General features: G+C 33.1%; 1 protein-coding gene across 2 annotated transcripts in view; it reads right to left on the bottom strand.

Annotated features, from left to right (window-relative positions):
* The window catches only part of LOC132741946 (zinc finger C2HC domain-containing protein 1A-like), a 32,170-nt gene that overhangs the window by 8,149 nt on the left and 4,274 nt on the right, over window positions 1–19,747 (bottom strand). The window contains exons 2-9 of one of the 2 annotated variants that reach the window (XM_060730220.1): window positions 14,513–15,485; window positions 12,106–12,306; window positions 5,743–5,807; window positions 3,700–3,988; window positions 3,078–3,241; window positions 2,160–2,271; window positions 1,154–1,207; window positions 405–519 (exon numbers count right to left, since the gene is read on the bottom strand). In XM_060730220.1, coding sequence (XP_060586203.1) covers window positions 405–519; window positions 1,154–1,207; window positions 2,160–2,271; window positions 3,078–3,241; window positions 3,700–3,988; window positions 5,743–5,807; window positions 12,106–12,306; window positions 14,513–15,218 — 1,706 coding nt within the window. In that variant the 5' untranslated portion in view covers window positions 15,219–15,485. The remainder of the gene's footprint in view (window positions 1–404; window positions 520–1,153; window positions 1,208–2,159; window positions 2,272–3,077; window positions 3,242–3,699; window positions 3,989–5,742; window positions 5,808–12,105; window positions 12,307–14,512; window positions 15,486–19,747) is intronic. The other variant, XM_060730221.1, reaches the window with a different exon arrangement.

Genomic DNA, 19,747 nt, shown 5'->3' with positions numbered 1-19,747 from the left:
GGCAAAATTAGCACACAGAAATGTAGTATTCAATGAGTTCAGGTTCAATATTGAATTAATTAAACAAGTTAATTCAATCAATTTACTCAACAAGTTAAATAAATTTAGTAACGAAGCTACATGAACATAGTATTCTATTTATCACAAAAGAAGAAATGTACGGTAAAAAAAAATCTTTTTCGTTTATCCCCTTTAAGTGTATCGCTAACATTCGGCCGTTTATGTTATGTTTGTAAATTGCAATTCAGGTCAAGTTAAAATATATGCATGGTCAGTAGCAAAAGCAGTACAAGTATATGATAACTGAAATAAATGTCACATACCCAATTAAATAAACTGGAGAAATCTGAAAACTAAGCAAGATGAGGGTCATGAAACATGAAATCATTCAAAGATTAACTTACTCATCCGCCAATGGAGATTTAAACCTGCCAGTAGCTGTTGTTCTATTTGTCGCTCGGCCTCTGCCAGTATTCACAGTGGTAGAGCTGCTTACACCTGGTCCAGGGGATGTCTTGTCTGTCAAGATGCAAACATTAATCACATTGCATGTTATAGTGTGTTACATTAAAGCATTAAAGAAACCATTCTTATGTCTTACTATTTAAAAAGTAGAAACAATATGTAGGAATTGAACCAAGAACTGCCAGTAGAAAAAAAGGAAAATTGAGCTCTTCTTCAAACAAATTAGAAAGAAGGGGTTTTTCAAAATTTAGGGGAAAACCTTGATTTTTTACTATCAATCTACATAATATATAGGAAGCATTATGAAACCATATAAGCTTATGTAACAAGCTTTATATTACATGATTTATCCTTTGTTGTTGTTTTTTTGGTTGGGTTTTATGTTACACCAACACAGTATATAGGTCATATGGCTATGTTCCGGCTTTTCTGGTCGAGGAAGACCTCAGGTGGCCGTCCATGCATTACTTCAGGCACAATCTGGAACCTGAGACAGAGTAAAACCATCTATATTGCGTGAGCTAGCAGGATAGATTCCTTACATGAAAGAATCCAAAGTCTCTGTCCTAATTTGAACCCACATCAGTACAGGCAAGTAGTTTGAAAACAACGACCTTAACCACTCAGCCACGGATGCCCCATACATGGTTTAACTATATAATTATTTTTTTCTATTTTACAAACATACCTCTTGAACTAAATGAAGCATTGAGACCTGTGCTTGATGAAGGACCTGGTTTATCTACAAAGTAGAAAACATCTCAAATTAAAAATACTGACTTTTCTTAATTATACAGAATTCTTAATTAATTTTTGTTTCTCTCTTTGAGGACACTTACTTAAAAGTGAACATTTACAATTGTTTCCCTATGTGTGAACACAACCAATATTTCTCTTTATATGAACAATTACACATTGTTTCTCTTTTTGTATGAACATTAATAGAATATCATTATGTGAACACAACACTCACCCCTTTTTTCTTCTTTTTTTGTAAACATTTATCCATTTTTTTCTTTTTGTAAACACTAATAGGTTATCTCACACTCACCTATTGTTTCTCTTTTTATGTGAACACTTACCCATTGTTTTTCTTTATATAAGAATACTCACCTATTGTTTCTCTTTTTATGTGAACACTTACCAATTGTTTCTCTTTATATAAGAATACTCACCTATTGTTTCTCTTTTTATGTGAACACTTACCCATTGTTTCTCTTTATATAAGAATACTCACCTATTGTTTCTCTTTCTATGTGAACTCTCACCCACCATTTCTCTTTTGATGTGAACACTTACCTATTGTTTCTCTTTATGTTAACACTTACCTATTGTTTCTCCTTACATGAGAACACTTACCTATTGTTTCTCCTTACATGTGAACACTTACCTATTGTTTCTCTTTATGTTAACACTTACCTATTGTTTCTCCTTACATGAGAACACTTACCCATTGTTTCTCCTTATATGTGAACACTTACCCATTGTTTCTCCTTATATGTGAACACTTACCCATTGTTTCTCCTTATATGTGAACACTTACCCATTGTTTCTCCTTATATGTGAACACTTACCCATTGTTTCTCCTTATATGTGAACACTTACCCATTGTTTCTCCTTATATGAGAACACTTACCCATTGTTTCCCCTTATATGTGAACACTAATAGCTTATCCCATTATGTGAACACTTACCCATTGTCTCTCTCTTTGTGTGAACACCCACATTAGGATAGTGATCATAATGACTTCTTGGAGATTCTGACTCGCTTGAGTTACCACGTGGTCGAGGTATGTTCTTAGCATACTGTAAGAAAAGTGATAGCGAAATAAAGTATAGCCTCTTCATTGCTGCCAATTGAGCACAATTAGTTCTTTACAACTACAGTATTATTCCTAGTAAAAGTTAATTTGTTTGTTGGTTTGCTTTGGTTTGGTTTTACAGTGTACTGACACAATTAAGGTCATATGGCGCTAAAACAGGAAAGATAATTTTGGCTAACCTTTGGTGTTACAAACTTAAAGCAACATCAGGGGGGCTAACAGATGTTAAAATAAGTTCTGTATATAGTGTTTAGCTTAACTAATGTTGTGCAACTTGCATTATTTTTTCAGGTACAAGCTTACATCTGGGTAGAGTCATCAAGCCTTTGTAAACTATCTAAGCTACCTTCTATCACATAGTTTACAATACAAATTGACTTTACGGTCCCAATTATTCGCAAAAATACTGTATTTCCATTGCAAATATAATACATAAAATATATAGATACTTCCAGGCAAAAAATGATTCAAAAGTGATACGGCCTGAAAATATCTATATAAATTGGTGCATAATGAATTAAACTGAAAATAAAACAAGCAGCAAAAAGTACTTTAATTGTGGACTTGAGCTATTACACAATCAATTAAGGGGAGCTGTGGCCTAGTGGTTAAGGTGTCTGCCTCTCAACAGACATCAGGGTTCGAGTCCTACTCCGGTCACAACCATGTTTCTTCATATGACACCAGTACCGGGTGGTTTCAGGAAGCCGACTTGAAAGTGACATAAATATAAGTTGAAAGAACTTGTTTGGCAATCGATGTGTTTAAACTAATCAATTTAAAGCAAACCTCTCTCCCTCTGTGGGTTTTGCTCCCTGCATCTGGTGGTCCTGTTTTTCCTGCAGGATTTAGAGGTGTACCATGTTCTTTGGTCCATTTCTCACAGAATGGAATGTGGTGTTTGGCAGCTGGATGACTGAAACATCGGCCACACCATTTACATTTTATCTGAGCTGTAACATACAAAAATATACACCACTGAACTTCCATTCATGAAAGAAGCTTGTTACAAGGCCAAAAACCATAATAAATAAATTTACATAACAAATATGCAAGTCAGTAATTTCATATATAGTTGGAAGTATACTGATTCCCTTAAGGATTCATAGTAACTTTCCAGTTTAATTCAGAAATGGGTGTTTTGTACACATGATGTTTATGTAAAAAATTATTGCATATTTGCAAGAATTTTAATTTCTAATATTTGCACATGGATATTCATTTATTGTAATATAGCATATAAGTATGTAGAAATATGTTGATATGTAAATGATCACATAAAATTTATAATCAGCAAGCAAATGAAATTATTTGAAATATCTTCCAAAATAAAACATACTACCAATTTGTTTTGAAAAATTTATACAACTTCTGAAGATCTATTTTAGACAATAAAATATCAATATCTCACCAACACCATCATCTCTGGCACTTTCCCTAGCACTGTCCTTAGTTGATGGAGTTGTGGCTGAGCTGTATCGTCTCTGACTTGCTTTTGCAGCACGCTTGGCTCGTCTGATGTTACGCAGCAGTTCTTCGTGTGTCGACCTCCAGTCACCATTTCTCTGTGGATATTGGTCCTCTTCAGGACTACCTTTACCACTAAATATATCCTCCGGCTTGTGTTTTGGTTCTGGTTCCTCATCACTTGCATCGAATCTTCCTCCATGACGTAACGCACATCCAGGCTCATGCATAGACTGTAATAAAATGTTAATATTTAAGCCTCATGCATGAACTTTATATAAAATGTTCATACTTAAAAGCCACTTATTGAAAATAATTGCAATATGCTCAAGTTATGTTTGACTTATTCTTATATATATTTTGTAATATTAAATAGAGGTCAGAAATAAGTAAATATTGTCAATGTAACATTCTACGAAATAATGTCAAAAATTCCCACAGACTGGTGTTCTGCTCAAATATCACTGTCAGAGAGAATATTCCCTGAAAGGTACATTATTCTTATATAACCCTCTTAAAATAATTATTCTATGAAAGGTATATTTCTAAAATCAGCCTAGGGCATATAAATATTACCCTTTGAGAGCATATTCCCTGGGATATATCACTTATTATATCACCCTTATAAAGGCATATTAATAGCACCCTCAGAGAGAATATTCCCTGCGGCATATCCTTCATAACACCCCGAGGCAAATAATTGTTACATAACTGTATGTAATTTGTGGTTAATTGTAGTTCTTGAAATGATATTGAAAAAATTAAAGCTGTGCCTCAGGTAATAAATTTGCCAGTTGTCAGGGTAACGATGACCACTATTTCCCAAAGATCAAAATAACAAGAAGTACTGTAAAACAAGAGGGCCATGATGGCCCTGAGGTTGCTCACCTGTATATAGGCCCCCCCCCCCACCCCCGGGCCAATTTTTACCCAAGGGCTTTTATTTGTTTATTTGAACAGACTTGGTAGACACCCATAAGAAGATGTTTCATGCTAAACATCTAAGTTCTAGCTCATTGGGTTTTTTAAAAGAAGATTTTTAAAGTTTTTACTATACACATATAGTTAAAAACAATGACACCCCTGGGGCAGGGCCAGTTTTGACCCCCGGGCTTTTATTTGAACAAACTTTGTAGATATTTACTTAAAGATGTTTCATGCTTAATATCTAAACTCTAGCTATTTGGGTTTTTTCAAAGAAGATTTTTAAGTTTTTGCTATACACATATAAGGAAAATCAATGACCCCCCCCCCCCGGGCGGGGCCAGTTTTGACCCCAGGGCTTTTATTTGAACATACTTGGTAGACACCCATTAGAACATGTTTCATGCTAAATATCTTAGCTCTAGCTCTTTGAGTTCTTTAAAAGAAGATTTTTTAAGTTTTTACTATATGCATATAGGGAAAATCAATGACCCCCTGGGGCGGGGCCAATTTTGACCCCAGGGCTTTTATTTGAACAAACTTGGTAGACACTCACTAGAAGATGTTTCATGCCAAATATCTAAGCTCTAGCTCTTAGGGTTGTTTAAAAGAAGATATTTAAAGATTTTTCTTTCGGTTGCCATGGCAACCAGAGTTCTGCATGGAATTAAATTCTTTGAACAATTTTTAAAGGTGACCACCAAAGGAACATTCCTGTGAAGTTTGGATGAAATTGGCTCAGTGGTTTATGAGGAGATGTCATTTAAAGCAAAAGTTTACGGACGGACGACGGACGGACGCCGGACGAAAAGCGATCACAAAAGCTCACCCTGTCACTTTGTGACAGGTGAGCTAAAAAATCTATACATGCAATAAAATAATAAAGTAATAAACAGAAAATAAGACTTGTGATTTTAAGTTGACTTGACATGGCCCAAAAACTGACATGGTGAATACTCTACCACTGGATTGTCAGACAAAATTACGGGTAACAAACACACTTAAAACAGTTTTCCAAGCAATAACATTTATATTTTTTTCAGGAAAAAAAACAACAACTTACAAGCTGACTAAAAGGCATCCTCTTCTCGCAGTATGTACATTTAAACAACCTGCTATCCATGTCATCTGTAAGTATAGTATATGTAATATCTGTAAGTATAGTATATGTAATATCTGTAAGTACAGTATATGTAATATCTGTAAGTATAGTTTATGTTATATCTGTAAGTATAGTATATGTTATATCTGTAAGTATAGTATATGTTATATCTGTAAGTATAGTATATGTAATATCTGTAAGTATAGTATATGTAATATCTGTAAGTATAGTATATGTAATATCTGTAAGTATAGTATATGTAATATCTGTAAGTATAGTATATGTTATATCTGTAAGTATAGTATATGTAATATCTGTAAGTATAGTATATGTAATATCTGTAAGTATAGTATATGTAATATCTGTAAGTATAGTATATGTAATATCTGTAAGTATAGTATATGTAATATCTGTAAGTATAGTATATGTTATATCTGTAAGTATAGTATATGTAATATCTGTAAGTATAGTATATGTTATATCTGTAAGTATAGTATATGTAATATCTGTAAGTATAGTATATGTAATATCTGTAAGTATAGTATATGTAATATCTGTAAGTATAGTATATGTAATATCTGTAAGTATAGTATATGTAATATCTAAAAGTATAGTATATGTTATATCTGTAAGTATAGTATATGTTATATCTAAAAGTATAGTATATGTAATATCTGTAAGAATAGTAGTTGTAATATCTGTAAGTATAGTATATGTAATATCTGTAAGTATAGTATATGTTATATCTGTAAGTATAGTATATGTAATATCTGTAAGTATAGTATATGTTATATCTGTAAGTATAGTATATGTTATATCTGTAAGTATAGTATATGTTATATCTGTAATTATAGTATATGTAATATCTGTAAGTATAGTATATGTAATATTTGTAAGTATAGTATATGTAATATCTGTAAGTATAGTATATGTAATATCTGTAAGTATAGTATATGTAATATCTGTAAGTATAATATATGTTATATCTGTAAGTATAGTATATGTAATATCTGTAAGTATAGTATATGTAATATCTGTAAGTATAGTATATGTAATATCTGTAAGTATAGTATATGTAATATCTGTAAGTATAGTATATGTAATATCTGTAAGTATAGTATATGTTATATCTGTAAGTATAGTTTATGTTATATCTGTAAGTATAGTATATGTAATATCTGTAAGTATAGTATATGTAATATCTGTAAGTATAGTATATGTAATATCTGTAAGTATAGTATATGTTATATCTGTAAGTATAGTATATGTTATATCTGTAAGTATAGTATATGTTATATCTGTAAGTATAGTATATGTAATATCTGTAAGTATAGTATATGTAATATCTGTAAGTATAGTACATGTAATATAAAGAAATGTCTAGGAAAAAGGTTATTATTATTATAAACTGAATACAAATATACAAAATACAAACATTAGGTAATGGTATATAAATGGGAAAACATAATATTTAGACAATCAGAGTTATACCAACAAAATAAATGTGGCAGTTAGATAAAAACAAGAGGGCCATGATGGCCCTAAGGTCGCTCACCTGTATATAGGCCCCCCAACCCCCACCCCCCCCCCCCCCCCCCAACGTTGCATGGCCAATTTAACCCAAGGGCTTTTATTTGCAAAAACTTGGTAGACACCCATAAGAAGATGTTTCATTTGAGTTTTTACTATACATATATAGTTAAAAACAATGACACCCCTGGGGCCGGGCCAGTTTTGACCCCAGGGCTTTTATTTGAACAAACTTTGTAGACACTTATTAGAAGATGTTTCATGCTTAATATCTAAACTCTAGCTATTTGGGTTTTTTCAAAGAAGATTTTTTAAGTTTTTGCTATACACATATAAAGAAAATCAATGACCCCTGGGGCGGGGCCAATTTTGACCCTAGGTCTTTTATTTGAACAAACTTTGTAGACACTCACTAAAAGATGTTTCATGCTTAATATCTTAACTCTAGCTATTTGGTTTTTTTCAAAGAAGATTTTTTAAGTTTTTGCTATACACATATAAGGAAAATCAATGACCCCGGGGGCAGTGCCAATTTTGACCCCAGGGCTTTTATTTGAACAAACTTGATGCTAAATATCTTAGCCATAGCTCTTTGAGTTCTTTAAAAGAAGATTTTCCAATTTTTTACTATATGCCTATAGGGAAAATCAATGACCCCCCCAGAGCGGGACCAATTTTGACCCCAGGGCTTTTATTTGAACAAACTTTGTAGACACTTATTAGAACATGTTTCATGCTAAATATCTTAGCTCTAACACTTTTGGTTCTTTAAAAGAAGATTTTTTAAGTTTTTACTATATGCATATAGGGAAAATCAATGACCCCCTGGGGGGGGGGCCAATTTTGACCCCAGGGCTTTTATTTGAACAAACTTGGTTGACACCTATTAGAACTTGTTTGATGCTTAATATTTTAGCCATAGCTCTTTGAGTTCTTTAAAAGAAGATTTTTTAAGTTTTTACTATATGCATATAGGGAAAATCAATGACCCCCCGGGGCGGGGCCAATTTTGACCCCAGGGCTTTTATTTGAACAAACTTGGTAGACACCCATTAGAACATGTTTCATGCTAAATATCTTAGCTCTAGCTCTTTGGGTTCTTTAAAAGAAGATTTTTTAAGTTTTTACTATATGTATATAGGGAAAATCAATGACCCCCCCGGGGCGGGGCCAATTTTGACCCCAGGGCTTTTATTTGAACAAACTTGGTAGACACTCACTAGAAGATGTTTCATGCCAAATATCTAAGCTCTAGCTCTTATGGTTTTTTAAAAGAAGATATTTAAAGTTTTTTCTTTCGGTTGCCATGGCAACCAGAGTTCTGCATGGAATTAAATTCTTTGAACAATTTTTAAAGGTGACCACCAAAGGAACATTCCTGTGAAGTTTGGATGAAATTGGCTCAGTGGTTTATGAGGAGATGTCATTTAAAGTAAAAGTTTACGGACGGACGACGGACGGACGACGGACGGACGCCGGACGAAAAGCGATCACAAAAGCTCACCCTGTCACTTTGTGACAGGTGAGCTAAAAATGTTACAAACCATCAAAATAAAAAGTTTAAATAAGTTATGACATAGCTATTCATATAATAATTATTTTGCCCATTAAGCCCAAAAAATGATATACCATTTCACAAAACCTTTTTAATTTTGGTGATTTGTTTCAGTTTCCAAAAGTTATTTCTTTGGCCATAAAACTGATCTTTTACTTCAATGCATTTTGGAATTCAGTAAAATTAAATTTTAGAAGTTACATTAATAAACCAACTTTGCAAAATTAACTAAAACTATCACTAAATGTGATTAATACCCCTGCAAGACAGCTTCAGAAATGAGGAAGTTACTAGTTACAGAATACGTTGTAAAAGAATTGAACTAAGAGTTATGGTTGTGGGCAATTAAAGATAGTTGTGGTTCTTGTCGTTGCATTTCCTTTCACTTTGGTTGACCATTTATGAGGCTGATTTATTAAATTACTCTGTAATAAGTCCAGAAAGAGTAACACTTCTTGAGCACTGCACTTCCTCTCATTGCGCTTGACCATGCACTGGACAAGAAAAAGTATCAAAGGGCAATAACTCTGTGATTAGTCAAAATGGAGTTATGGCTCTTGTGCACTGCATTTTCTCTCAATGTGTTTGACCTTTGTATGAAGTTGTATTGAATTCAAACCAGTTGTTTTCAAGTAACACTCTGGACAAGAAAAAAGCAATGGAAAAGTAACAAAGGGCAATAACTATATAATTACTCTGGATAGAGTTATGTTTCTTATGCACAGCACTTCCTCTTATTGTGCTTGACCATTGAATGAAGTTTTTTTGAATTCCAACAAGTACTTTTCAAGTTATGCTCCGGACAAGGAAAAACATCAAAGGAAAATAACTGTAATTGGTAAAGATGGAGTGTAATAGTTCTTGTGCACTGCACCGCCTCTCAATGTGCTTGACAATTGTATTAAGTTGTATTGAATTCTAACTGGAGGTTTTCAAGTATTTCTATGGACAAGAAAAAAGCAATGGAAAAGTAAGAAAGGGCAATAACTCTATAAATTACTCTGGATAGAGTTCTGTTTCTTGTGCACTGCACATCCTCTTATTGTGCTTGACCATTTGTGCACTGCACATCCTCTTATTGTGTTTGACCATTGTATGAAGTTGTTTTGAATTCCATCCCCTACTTTTCAAGTTATGCACCGGACAAGGAAAAGTATCAAAGGGCAATAACTCTGTAATTTGTCAAAATGGAATTACTGTTCTTGTGCACTACCCTTTTACTCAATGTACTTGACCATTGTATGACGTTGTATTGAATTCCAACATGTGGTTTTCAAGTTAATGGCATAAGACACTTAGGAAAAGTAACAAAGGGCAATAACGCTGTAATTAGTAAAGATGGAGTTATGGTTCTTGTGCACTGCAATTCCACTCAATGTGCTTGATCATTGTATAAAGTTGTATTGAATTCCAACCATTAGTCTTCAAGTTATGCTCCGGACAAAAAAAAAAGCAATGGAAAAGCAACAAAGAGTAATAACTCTGTAATTACTTTAGATAGAGTTATGGTTCTTGTGCACTGCACTTCTTTTTATTGTGCTTGACCATTGCGTGAAGGTGTTTTGAATTCCAACCAGTAGTTTTCCAGTTATGCTACATACAAGGAAAAGTAATTAAGGGCAATAACTATGTAATTAGTCAAGATGGAGTTATTGTTCTTGTGCACTGCACTTCATCTCAATGTGTTTGACCTTTGAATGAAGTTGTATTGAATTCCAACCTTTAATCTTTAAGTTATGCTTCGGACAAGGAAAATGCAATGGACCGCTAGACCGACCAACCAACCAACCGGGTCACTGGGCGACTCCTATATATCCCCTCCCAAACTTCATTTCGGGGGTATGATAACCATTAATTTTTCTCAGTGACTAACACAGTAAGGGCTATTTTTGCTATAGTTTAGTACTGAACCAAAGCAGTCTCTGTATTTTTTGTTTTACATAATGTGATTTTCTTGATTTGCGTGACTACAGGTGTTTGGTGAGGTGATTGGTCAATATGCCAAAAAGAAAAAAAAAGATACATAAATACTACATTTATTAGCGTATATCTTTTTTTTCAAAGTGACTAATCAACATGCTGAGCACCTGTGTGTGACGTGCCGAATATTAATATGAATAACAATCAATTTTTTGGTAAGTGAGCGTATTAAACAATTGGTTTTAAATAACTAAGATTTTTGCACGAGAACTACTTGCATGCCAGTATACAGTGGTTAACCAAATTTTCATCATGATAACCTTTAAGTTGATAATGCACATTAAACTTTAAAAGGAAGGATCATGAACATGCTATTATGTGGTAAGTAACTACAATTTAGTGATATAATTATAAAACAACACACCATTCTGTTGGGGATTTTCTATCTATGCAAATGTCAATGTACATGTATAACCCAATCCCACATGATTACTTTCTAAGAACATTAATTTTAAGTCAAATAAACATGTTATATGCACAGCTTTGACAAACATAACTTTAAAGCAATGTTAACAGTTTACTAATGAATTTTGTATAAATGTAACTTATTATATTCCCCATTTATTTACAATTTTGTATTGAACACGGAGGCTGTAACAGACAGGTATAGCCAGACAGAATGTCTACATTCTGTACCAGTACACTCACCTGTACCACATCTGTTAAAATTAGTATCTGCTACATGATTAGATTATCATTTTTGTGAGCATAAACATTTATCTTATTATAGCTGAACATTTTGCATTGAATGCTGTTTAATCTCAAAGAGTCAAAGTTACATGTACCTATATTATATAACATACATTTTTTTTTGTATTTACAATGTTTTTATGCAATTTTTTTTCTTCTCTAATAAAAAGGCATTGCCATAGAGTATTATTTTTGAATATTGCACTTATGCACCAGTTTACTATACCCCCTTCACAACATGTTGAGGGACTGTACCCTTCTGTATGTTCAATTCAAGTAGACCTTGGTTATTTTTAGAGCCAAAATAGCAGGTCTATTCCGGCGGACACTGTAGAAGTATATTAAAGGCAGGTTTTGCTGCCAGGCTGACCTACAGTCTCTACAAAACAGGCATTTATCATTTGGCTTTGGTAATCCAAAAGTCCCTGCTACATGTATCTATTAGGGGGTAATGGAACTGGGATTACAACTGAATTGTGCAATGAAAACTTACACTCTATAAAGTTATATTTTGCTATTGATCAATGTGGAAAATGTTTAATTTATTCAATACAACAAAAAACACCTACCATCATCGGAATCATCATAGTTCATACCACCACCTCTGTGCCCCCCAAAATGATTCTCTTTGTTAAATGTATGCCTTGACGTTGACCGAGATGGAGAGAAGAAATATTCGTCATCAAGCCCATTGGCTCCCTCCTCGAATGCTACGTTATGTTTATGATTTCTAGGCTGTGAGCGTGCTGTATTAAATGAACCAGGCGTGCCTAATGGGGGTAAAACATGCAGGAAATGTTTTAACACTAATTCAATAAACAGTTCAAACCATGTCAAGTCATGCTTTAAATTAATTATTTAAATGCACCCTATATAGATGTTATCCACAACTTGGCAAATGTAGGGTTTTTTCCCAAGCTAATCCCTCGGTACAAACAATCTTTTACCCTTACAGCTTCAATATCGGTCACAATAGATTTTTCAAACTGTTGCACTCATTTCCGAAGCTGTAACTGTAAAAGTTTGTTTATACTCCCAGATTTATCAATATTTTCTAATATCAAATTTGAGCATAGTATATCTTGAAAGGATCTTATGAACAGGAATGCACAATAATAAGTAAATTCAAGTTAAGACTTTTTCTATCTGATCATAATGTAAACTATAGTATAAATGTTTTAGGTTTATCAGATTTTAAAGGAACTCCACTGATGTCCAAAAGTCTAAACACATAAAGTTTTAATTTCTTACAACTGGGGGCACTTAAACAGAAAAGATATAATAATTATGCAACAGATAATTCAAAATATACAAAGAAATAAATTGAAAATTGTATTTTTGTGCTAGTCTTAGCCAGATTCATGCAACACTTTTCAATTTTGGTTAACTTTTTACAATCAGAATAATAATTCTGGAAAAAGGGAGTGAATGAATGATCTGAAATTTTGCACACAAATTATTGGTAAAGACCTACAACAAATGTTACGAAAGTTCCAAAATATTATTTCCTGTCTGGTCAAGTCGAAAAACCTCAGTGGAGTCCCTTTAAAATAAGGTTGCTTTCATGCAGTTAACCAACAGTGACACTCTATTTATATTCTATATACATTTATTCAAATACTGAAGGAATGTTGTGCAACAATTGCTATTCACCGTTATTTGGTGCATTAATACTAAGTCTTTGGTGGCACCAATTGTTTGACTGATGCCGAGTCATCTTTGCATTCATACAACATAAATAATGGATGAGATTTCTTGTTGGGAAAAAATGGGGTATCAAGAAATAATTCTTTTTCAGAAAAATGAAAATAAACATTTTTTTTTGTAATTTTGAAATACATCTGGATTTGTGCTGCTTTAAAGTAGTTACAAAGTAGTATTGTTTGGTTTTATTAACCTGTCAATTACATACTGATTACACGGTCGATGCACACAGTATATTAATCTTCGGTAGATGTTCGGTAAGTTCCGTGAGATGTACGCTGTACGACAGAATTTAATTTGTATCTCTAAACTTAAGTATACTCAGCGTTATAGCGCAATAGGGTAAATCACAAGTTTATTATCTAAGTGCCACACGTGTTTCAAGTTCGAGGCCGCGTTGGTCCATGTTTTTTTCTTATTAATACTTTCAACATTATTGAATCTATATATGATTATTTTATGTTGTTCGTTTTTTTAGTATTATGTTTTACTTAATTTTGTTATGTATATACTCTTTTTAAATAACATGTTTTTTTAAGAATTCATGTTTAAAATTAAAACGGATTAAACTCAATAAATGTCTTTTCAATGCCGTAAAACACACACACTACAAATCTGTTCCATTAAAATATACTGCAAAAATAAAGAAAGAGTACTAAAACAATGGCAACAGTAAGGATCGAACCACAGACCTCTCAATTATCAGGCATTCTCTTTACCGACTGTCCTATTGTGAATTAACGAAAACCTTCACATTAAGCTGGCGTGACTTTCTATCCATGACTTATATACTCCACATTAAGTCTCGTAAACTACACGGACCAAACCGAAGTGGGATCGAATATTTAAATGAGTCCTATAATGTATTCATAATTGACAGGTCAATAAAATCAGACTATACTACATATTTTAACCACAAACTATGTACAGTATTCTATGAACTACATCATGTACATCATAACATGCATTTTCAAACCCAAGTTCTATCACCATGCATGATTATGAAGTACAAATGATTTATAAACAAACATGACGGTGGGAAGCAGTGGCCTAATGCTTTTATGGTGCCTGCTTCTCAACTTAGGCTCATGAGTTCAATTAAGCCCTTACTGAGGTCAAAACTTTCTTTAAATACACCCAGTACTGGTTGGTAACAGAAAAAGGATTGGAGTTTGGTTTAACTTAAGTAAAGTACAATCTTCAATCTTATTTCAGAAACAATCATACATGTAGATAAATAATGCTTCATAAAGTTAAACTAAACAAACTCACCACGCCGGAAGAATTCTTCGAAAGGGTCTGGTGCATCGAAAAAACTTGAAAATCCAAAACCTCCATTAGGAATATCATGTCCCAAAAAGAATGCATCAAAACTCATCCCTAAATCATCTACAAATGATTTAAAGGCGAAAGAAAAGTTTGACTTTGGCGGACGTGGATCATAGAACTGATCAGTGTCGTCAGGTGCTGTCCACTCGTGCGACCAAGGTCTACGGGGTCTTGATCGAGTCGACTGTTTCTTTTTTGTCTTCTGCTGCGATTTTTTTCCTGTTTTATATCCAGTGTGCTCATTCTTATGTCCAGAAGGCTCTTTCCCTTCATCGGCAAAACTTCCAAAATTTGAATTTCTATATCTGTTTTCTGATTCTTTACCAAACTTTCTAGACCATGAACTGTGGTCATCATGTTCATGATTGGTAGGATTATGGTAACTATTGGTTTTTCTTGTGAAAGTAAAGGTATGTGATGCATTTGTCTCTCTATGTCGATTATTAACTTCTCTCTCATGAATTTCTCTACGGTCATCACTCTTAAGAACATCGTATGCTGCAGCAATTTCTTTAAATTTTTCTTCAGCATCGTGGTCCTTGTTTTTATCGGGATGGAACTTTTTTGCAAGAGATCTATAGGCTTTTTTAACCTCTTCTTCTGAACAGCCTGGTTTCAGGCCAAGCGTATGGAAATGATTTTTCGTCATTGTTATTGCAATGTATTAAAGTGATGGCATTTCACATACATAATATCTAGTTCCCAAAAAATCTGTAGAATTTAAACAATAAGGGGAATGTTCTTTGAGGTTTTCCATTGCAAAAAAAGGTAACTCATTTATGTTTTCTTTTCATCCTGTTTCAAAGACAGCTATAATTGTTGAATAGAACTGACAGATTATTTTTGCTATAGATGTTTTCAGATGGTCTCCAAATGAAGAAGGAATACTGATGCTGACCTGCAGTGATTGTGAAAACTGAAAGAAAAGAAAAAACATATCATAAGACTGAAATTTGTTTCTGAAATATACCCCTGATATACAGCCATAATATACTATCAAATTGTCTTAATTACCAAAACTTATTTTTAGAAATTGCTAAATTTTTATTCTACAATTTTTTTTTAAACAAATCAAAGTCATTGATAGTTTGCCAGTTATCATCATGTTTAGTCAACATCTCCAAATTCACATTATCACTTAAAATTTATATACATAGTTAATATATTTAAACGGTCTTGAAAGTTCGAGGCATATGTAAAGGTAAAGAACTGATGAAGACCTCACGGTAGGCCGACACCAGTAAATAATAAAATAATATAAAGATCCCCGATGTTGATGTTTAATTTTCTTTTAATTTTTACTTATCTTATCTTAATTTTTTTTATATAATTATAATTTTAATGCCAAGAATTCTGATTTAAAACTGAAAGCGAGTTATGACATAGGGAAATTTTACATCGAGAAGGAAGGAAATTAAAGATCAACAAATGTAATAAATTCTCACTTTTCGATAAAAATACCCCCACCCCCGGATATCTAGGATAGACACTTCAGGTTATGTTACATGTTAATCAACATTGGGTATCGGAAAAATCAATGATACTAAAAGGCAACAAGAGTCCCTTTAAGTTTTGAGATTGATGTGGTGTTCCAACCGAATGTGGTGGCGGAATTACAAACTAAAGAAGTCAGACGCTTGAATCAGCATGACAAAATTATCAGTGCCAACTTCCAAGTGCCTTAAGTACACCATACTCATTTCCTTGAGTAAAATCATCTGTGAGTCAACAACACACTGTAATGGAACTGTTTAATCAAAGGCAACATGCAAAAACAAATCTCAGACATGTCGAGGATAAGCACCTATAACAGATTGTAAAAATTTAATTCCTATTACCCACATTAACAGTCGTAACTCTTTACCATACTGTTACAGCTCATTATGATTATTATAATCATGACTGTGGCATATTATCAGTGAATTGGGACCAATCTTCAACAGGTTTATGAAAGAAATATATTACTCTTTAATAAAAAAAAAAAAAAAATAAAAAAATAAATAAAAAAAAAGTTAAACGGACGTTGCGTCATTTGTCATTTGTTATTTTATAAACGTCATCTTTTTCTGAAGAAGACTAAACGTCGAAAGCTTAAGAAAAGCGTTTGTTTTTATTGAACTGATTATATATTATTCTTTAATGAAATGAAAAACAATTTCAAAGACAGTGTGTATTTACATTAATTTTGACTTACTTATGAATAAATACCTTTTGACAAAATAATTACACTGTCACATCTGAAAAATCATGATTTATTATCCTCTCATGTAATTAAAATCCTTATACAGGCGATAAACAAATGGCCGCTATACAGTGTGCGAAATCTGATTGGCTAATTAATTCAAATGCAAGTGTTTAAGAGTCAGAAGATTCTAACGGAATACTATTTAACTAAATAATTGCCCATGCACCGTCAGCGTGTTTGAATATATTTTTCTGTTCAAAAATTACGAATCAATATTTAAAGCGCCTTACTTAACCAATATGGCCGATAAACAAAAACAGATTGATGTTTATATTTTATTTTAGATTGATAATTACATTGTTTGAAATTGAGAGTTTTTGTTTATGATTGAGCATGAAATTGAAAGGAAAGAAGATAAGCTTTTGAATAAAGCTTGAAAGGCAAGACAAAAGACATGTTTTGAATTTTTTTTATTTATGATCCTATGCGTTTATGAGCAATAACTATTAGACATCAGGCTTGACCGACATAAACTATAACAAGCCTGTAACGTCTCATAAATTGGACTACCAAAGATCATGCATATGTTTCAATCCCTTAAGTCTTGCAAGTCACATGATAGGAGGACATCCATGGCAGTGAATTTTACTAAGTTTAAAGTTACATTTCATAAATTTCATAAAAACAGAAATAACGACATTTCATTAATAAATTGGGTTTCATATTGAATTCAGATCTTATTTTGGTGTCCAGACAACCAAAAGGAGTTTTATCGGCAAACAAATGTGCAACCTTATTGTGGCGAATTCGGAATACAATTTCTGTTTGCATAAGAAACTCCGCCTTCTGATCATCCGAACATCAATATTAAATCAACAAACATGCCTATAAGTAGCAGTCCTAATTTAACGGTATATTTCCGCATTGTAACGCATATTTTTTATACAAATTTAATCTTTTTTATGAGATGATTATTTTTTCTGAACCCCAGGCCTAGTGCACCATGAAGCTTAAACGGTTAAAGTGTGTTTGCACAAGAAAATCTTATATTTGCTGTGTTCCGGATAGCAACGATAACACAGTGACCGTGGGGTTTTCCATTTAAAATCCTTATTGATGAACAATATTTGATGAGATTTACAACGATTCTGTTAAAAAGGTTAATGAAACTGTAGAATACTTGGTTTTTAGGCCGACGGCAAAAATATTTTTACATATTTACTTAACGTAGCTTTAACTGAGCTGATTAACTTTGATATAAACCATTTTTTGTTTAAAAACTCTGAAGTGTGCAAAAAAGATTGAATTAACTAGTCAATGTGTAGAGCTTTCATTCATATAACGCAAATTGATCGAAGTGCACATGACATTTATAAGTATCCTGTTTTCTCGTATTCTCAAGGGGTTAAGGACTAAACTTGGTTGCATAATATTTATAAAACATTTTGTTACAGTATTTTTAGCCCGATACACAGAGAAATACATTATTAACAAAATACAAAGAAAAAAGATCGTAACTGTAAGCAAAACAAAAGATATTTCTGCTTGTATATACTGACCTTCACCCTCTGAGTGAAGCAGGACTGTGCTTTCTCGTATTCTCGTGGAATTTGATTGGTTGTTAAGGCTGGTCGCTATGTGATGATTTTATTCTACATACCAGTTCAAATCATTAGTGCCACACCTAATTAAGTGTTAAATGGCCTAAATCTGTAATTTTATTGTGTTTTAAACTGATATCAAACTTTTAGGATCATATTGACGCCTCTTTGGTACCAAATGATTTTGATTGTTCCAAAAATTGTTTGAACTCAATTTAGTGTTGTTATTTACATAATCTCTCTAATATATGTTAAGTTTACGTTTATTTTTTAGTTACTTATTAGTTATATGATGAGCATTAAACAATGAATACTACTGTTTTCCATTGCAGTTGTCAAAAATGAAATGTGTTTAGGACAAACAATATTTCATTATTGGTTTTTAATTGGAGTTCATATCTTTTTTTATACTATCCAGGGCCTTCCCCAGGCCAATTTAGCGCCCCGGCACCGGGGCGCTTGTTTTTCCGTTTACGGATCACCGGGGCGCTTGGATTTTGGCTTGCATGTTGATCTTAGCGCCGGGGCTCTTGCATTTTGACTACAGGAGAAATTTCTTATCAACGTAATAGCTCGTGCTACATTGTCGTATTGTGTCATCGATCTCGTGTTATGACAGGATGTGTCTATAAACATATGACCGCTTATAATGCACAGTATTTGTTGATGTAATTAAAGAGCAATCTGTTTTCGAAGAACTTAGCAATTAATTGCTTTTGATTGAAATCAATTATCAGATCAACGGTGATTACGGATTATGGATAATTTATGTTGCAATAAGCGTGTGTTTTATTGGTTCATGGGAGGTGCTAAATGCGATGTGATTTAGGTAAGATTGTTTTGTTGTTTCAATAAATATATAAATTTGAGTACTTGAGGACAACTTCATTCTCAAAAAGTTTTTAAAGAGTCTGTTTTAGTAACTTATAATAACTTTTGAAACAAGAGGGCCATGATGGCCCTGAAGTCGCTCACCTGTATATAGCACCCCCCCCCTGGCAGGGCCGATTTTAACCCAAGGGCTTTTATTTAAACAAACTTGGTAGACACCCATAAGATGTTTCATGCTAAACATCTAAGCTCTAGCTCATTGGGTTTCTTAAAAGAAGGTTTTTTAAGTTTTTATTATACACATATAGTTAATTAATGACACCCGTGGGCCGGGGCCAGTTTTGACCCCAGGGCTTTTATTTGAACAAACTTTATAGACACTTACTAGAAGATGTTTCATGCTTAATATCTAAACTCTAGCTATTTGGGTTTTTTCAAAGAAGATTTTTAAGTTTTTGCTATACACATTAAGGAAAATCAATGACCCCCAGGGGCGGGCCAATTTTGACACCAGGGCTCTTATTTGAACATACTTGGTAGACACCCATTAGAACATGTTTC

The sequence above is a fragment of the Ruditapes philippinarum genome, unplaced genomic scaffold (genome assembly GCF_026571515.1).
Source record: "Ruditapes philippinarum isolate M1 unplaced genomic scaffold, ASM2657151v2 ctg6664_1_1_1_1, whole genome shotgun sequence".
Classification (NCBI taxonomy): domain Eukaryota; kingdom Metazoa; phylum Mollusca; class Bivalvia; order Venerida; family Veneridae; genus Ruditapes; species Ruditapes philippinarum.
Note: the sequence above shows the minus strand (reverse complement) of the source record. Positions and strands in the feature narration are given on the sequence as shown.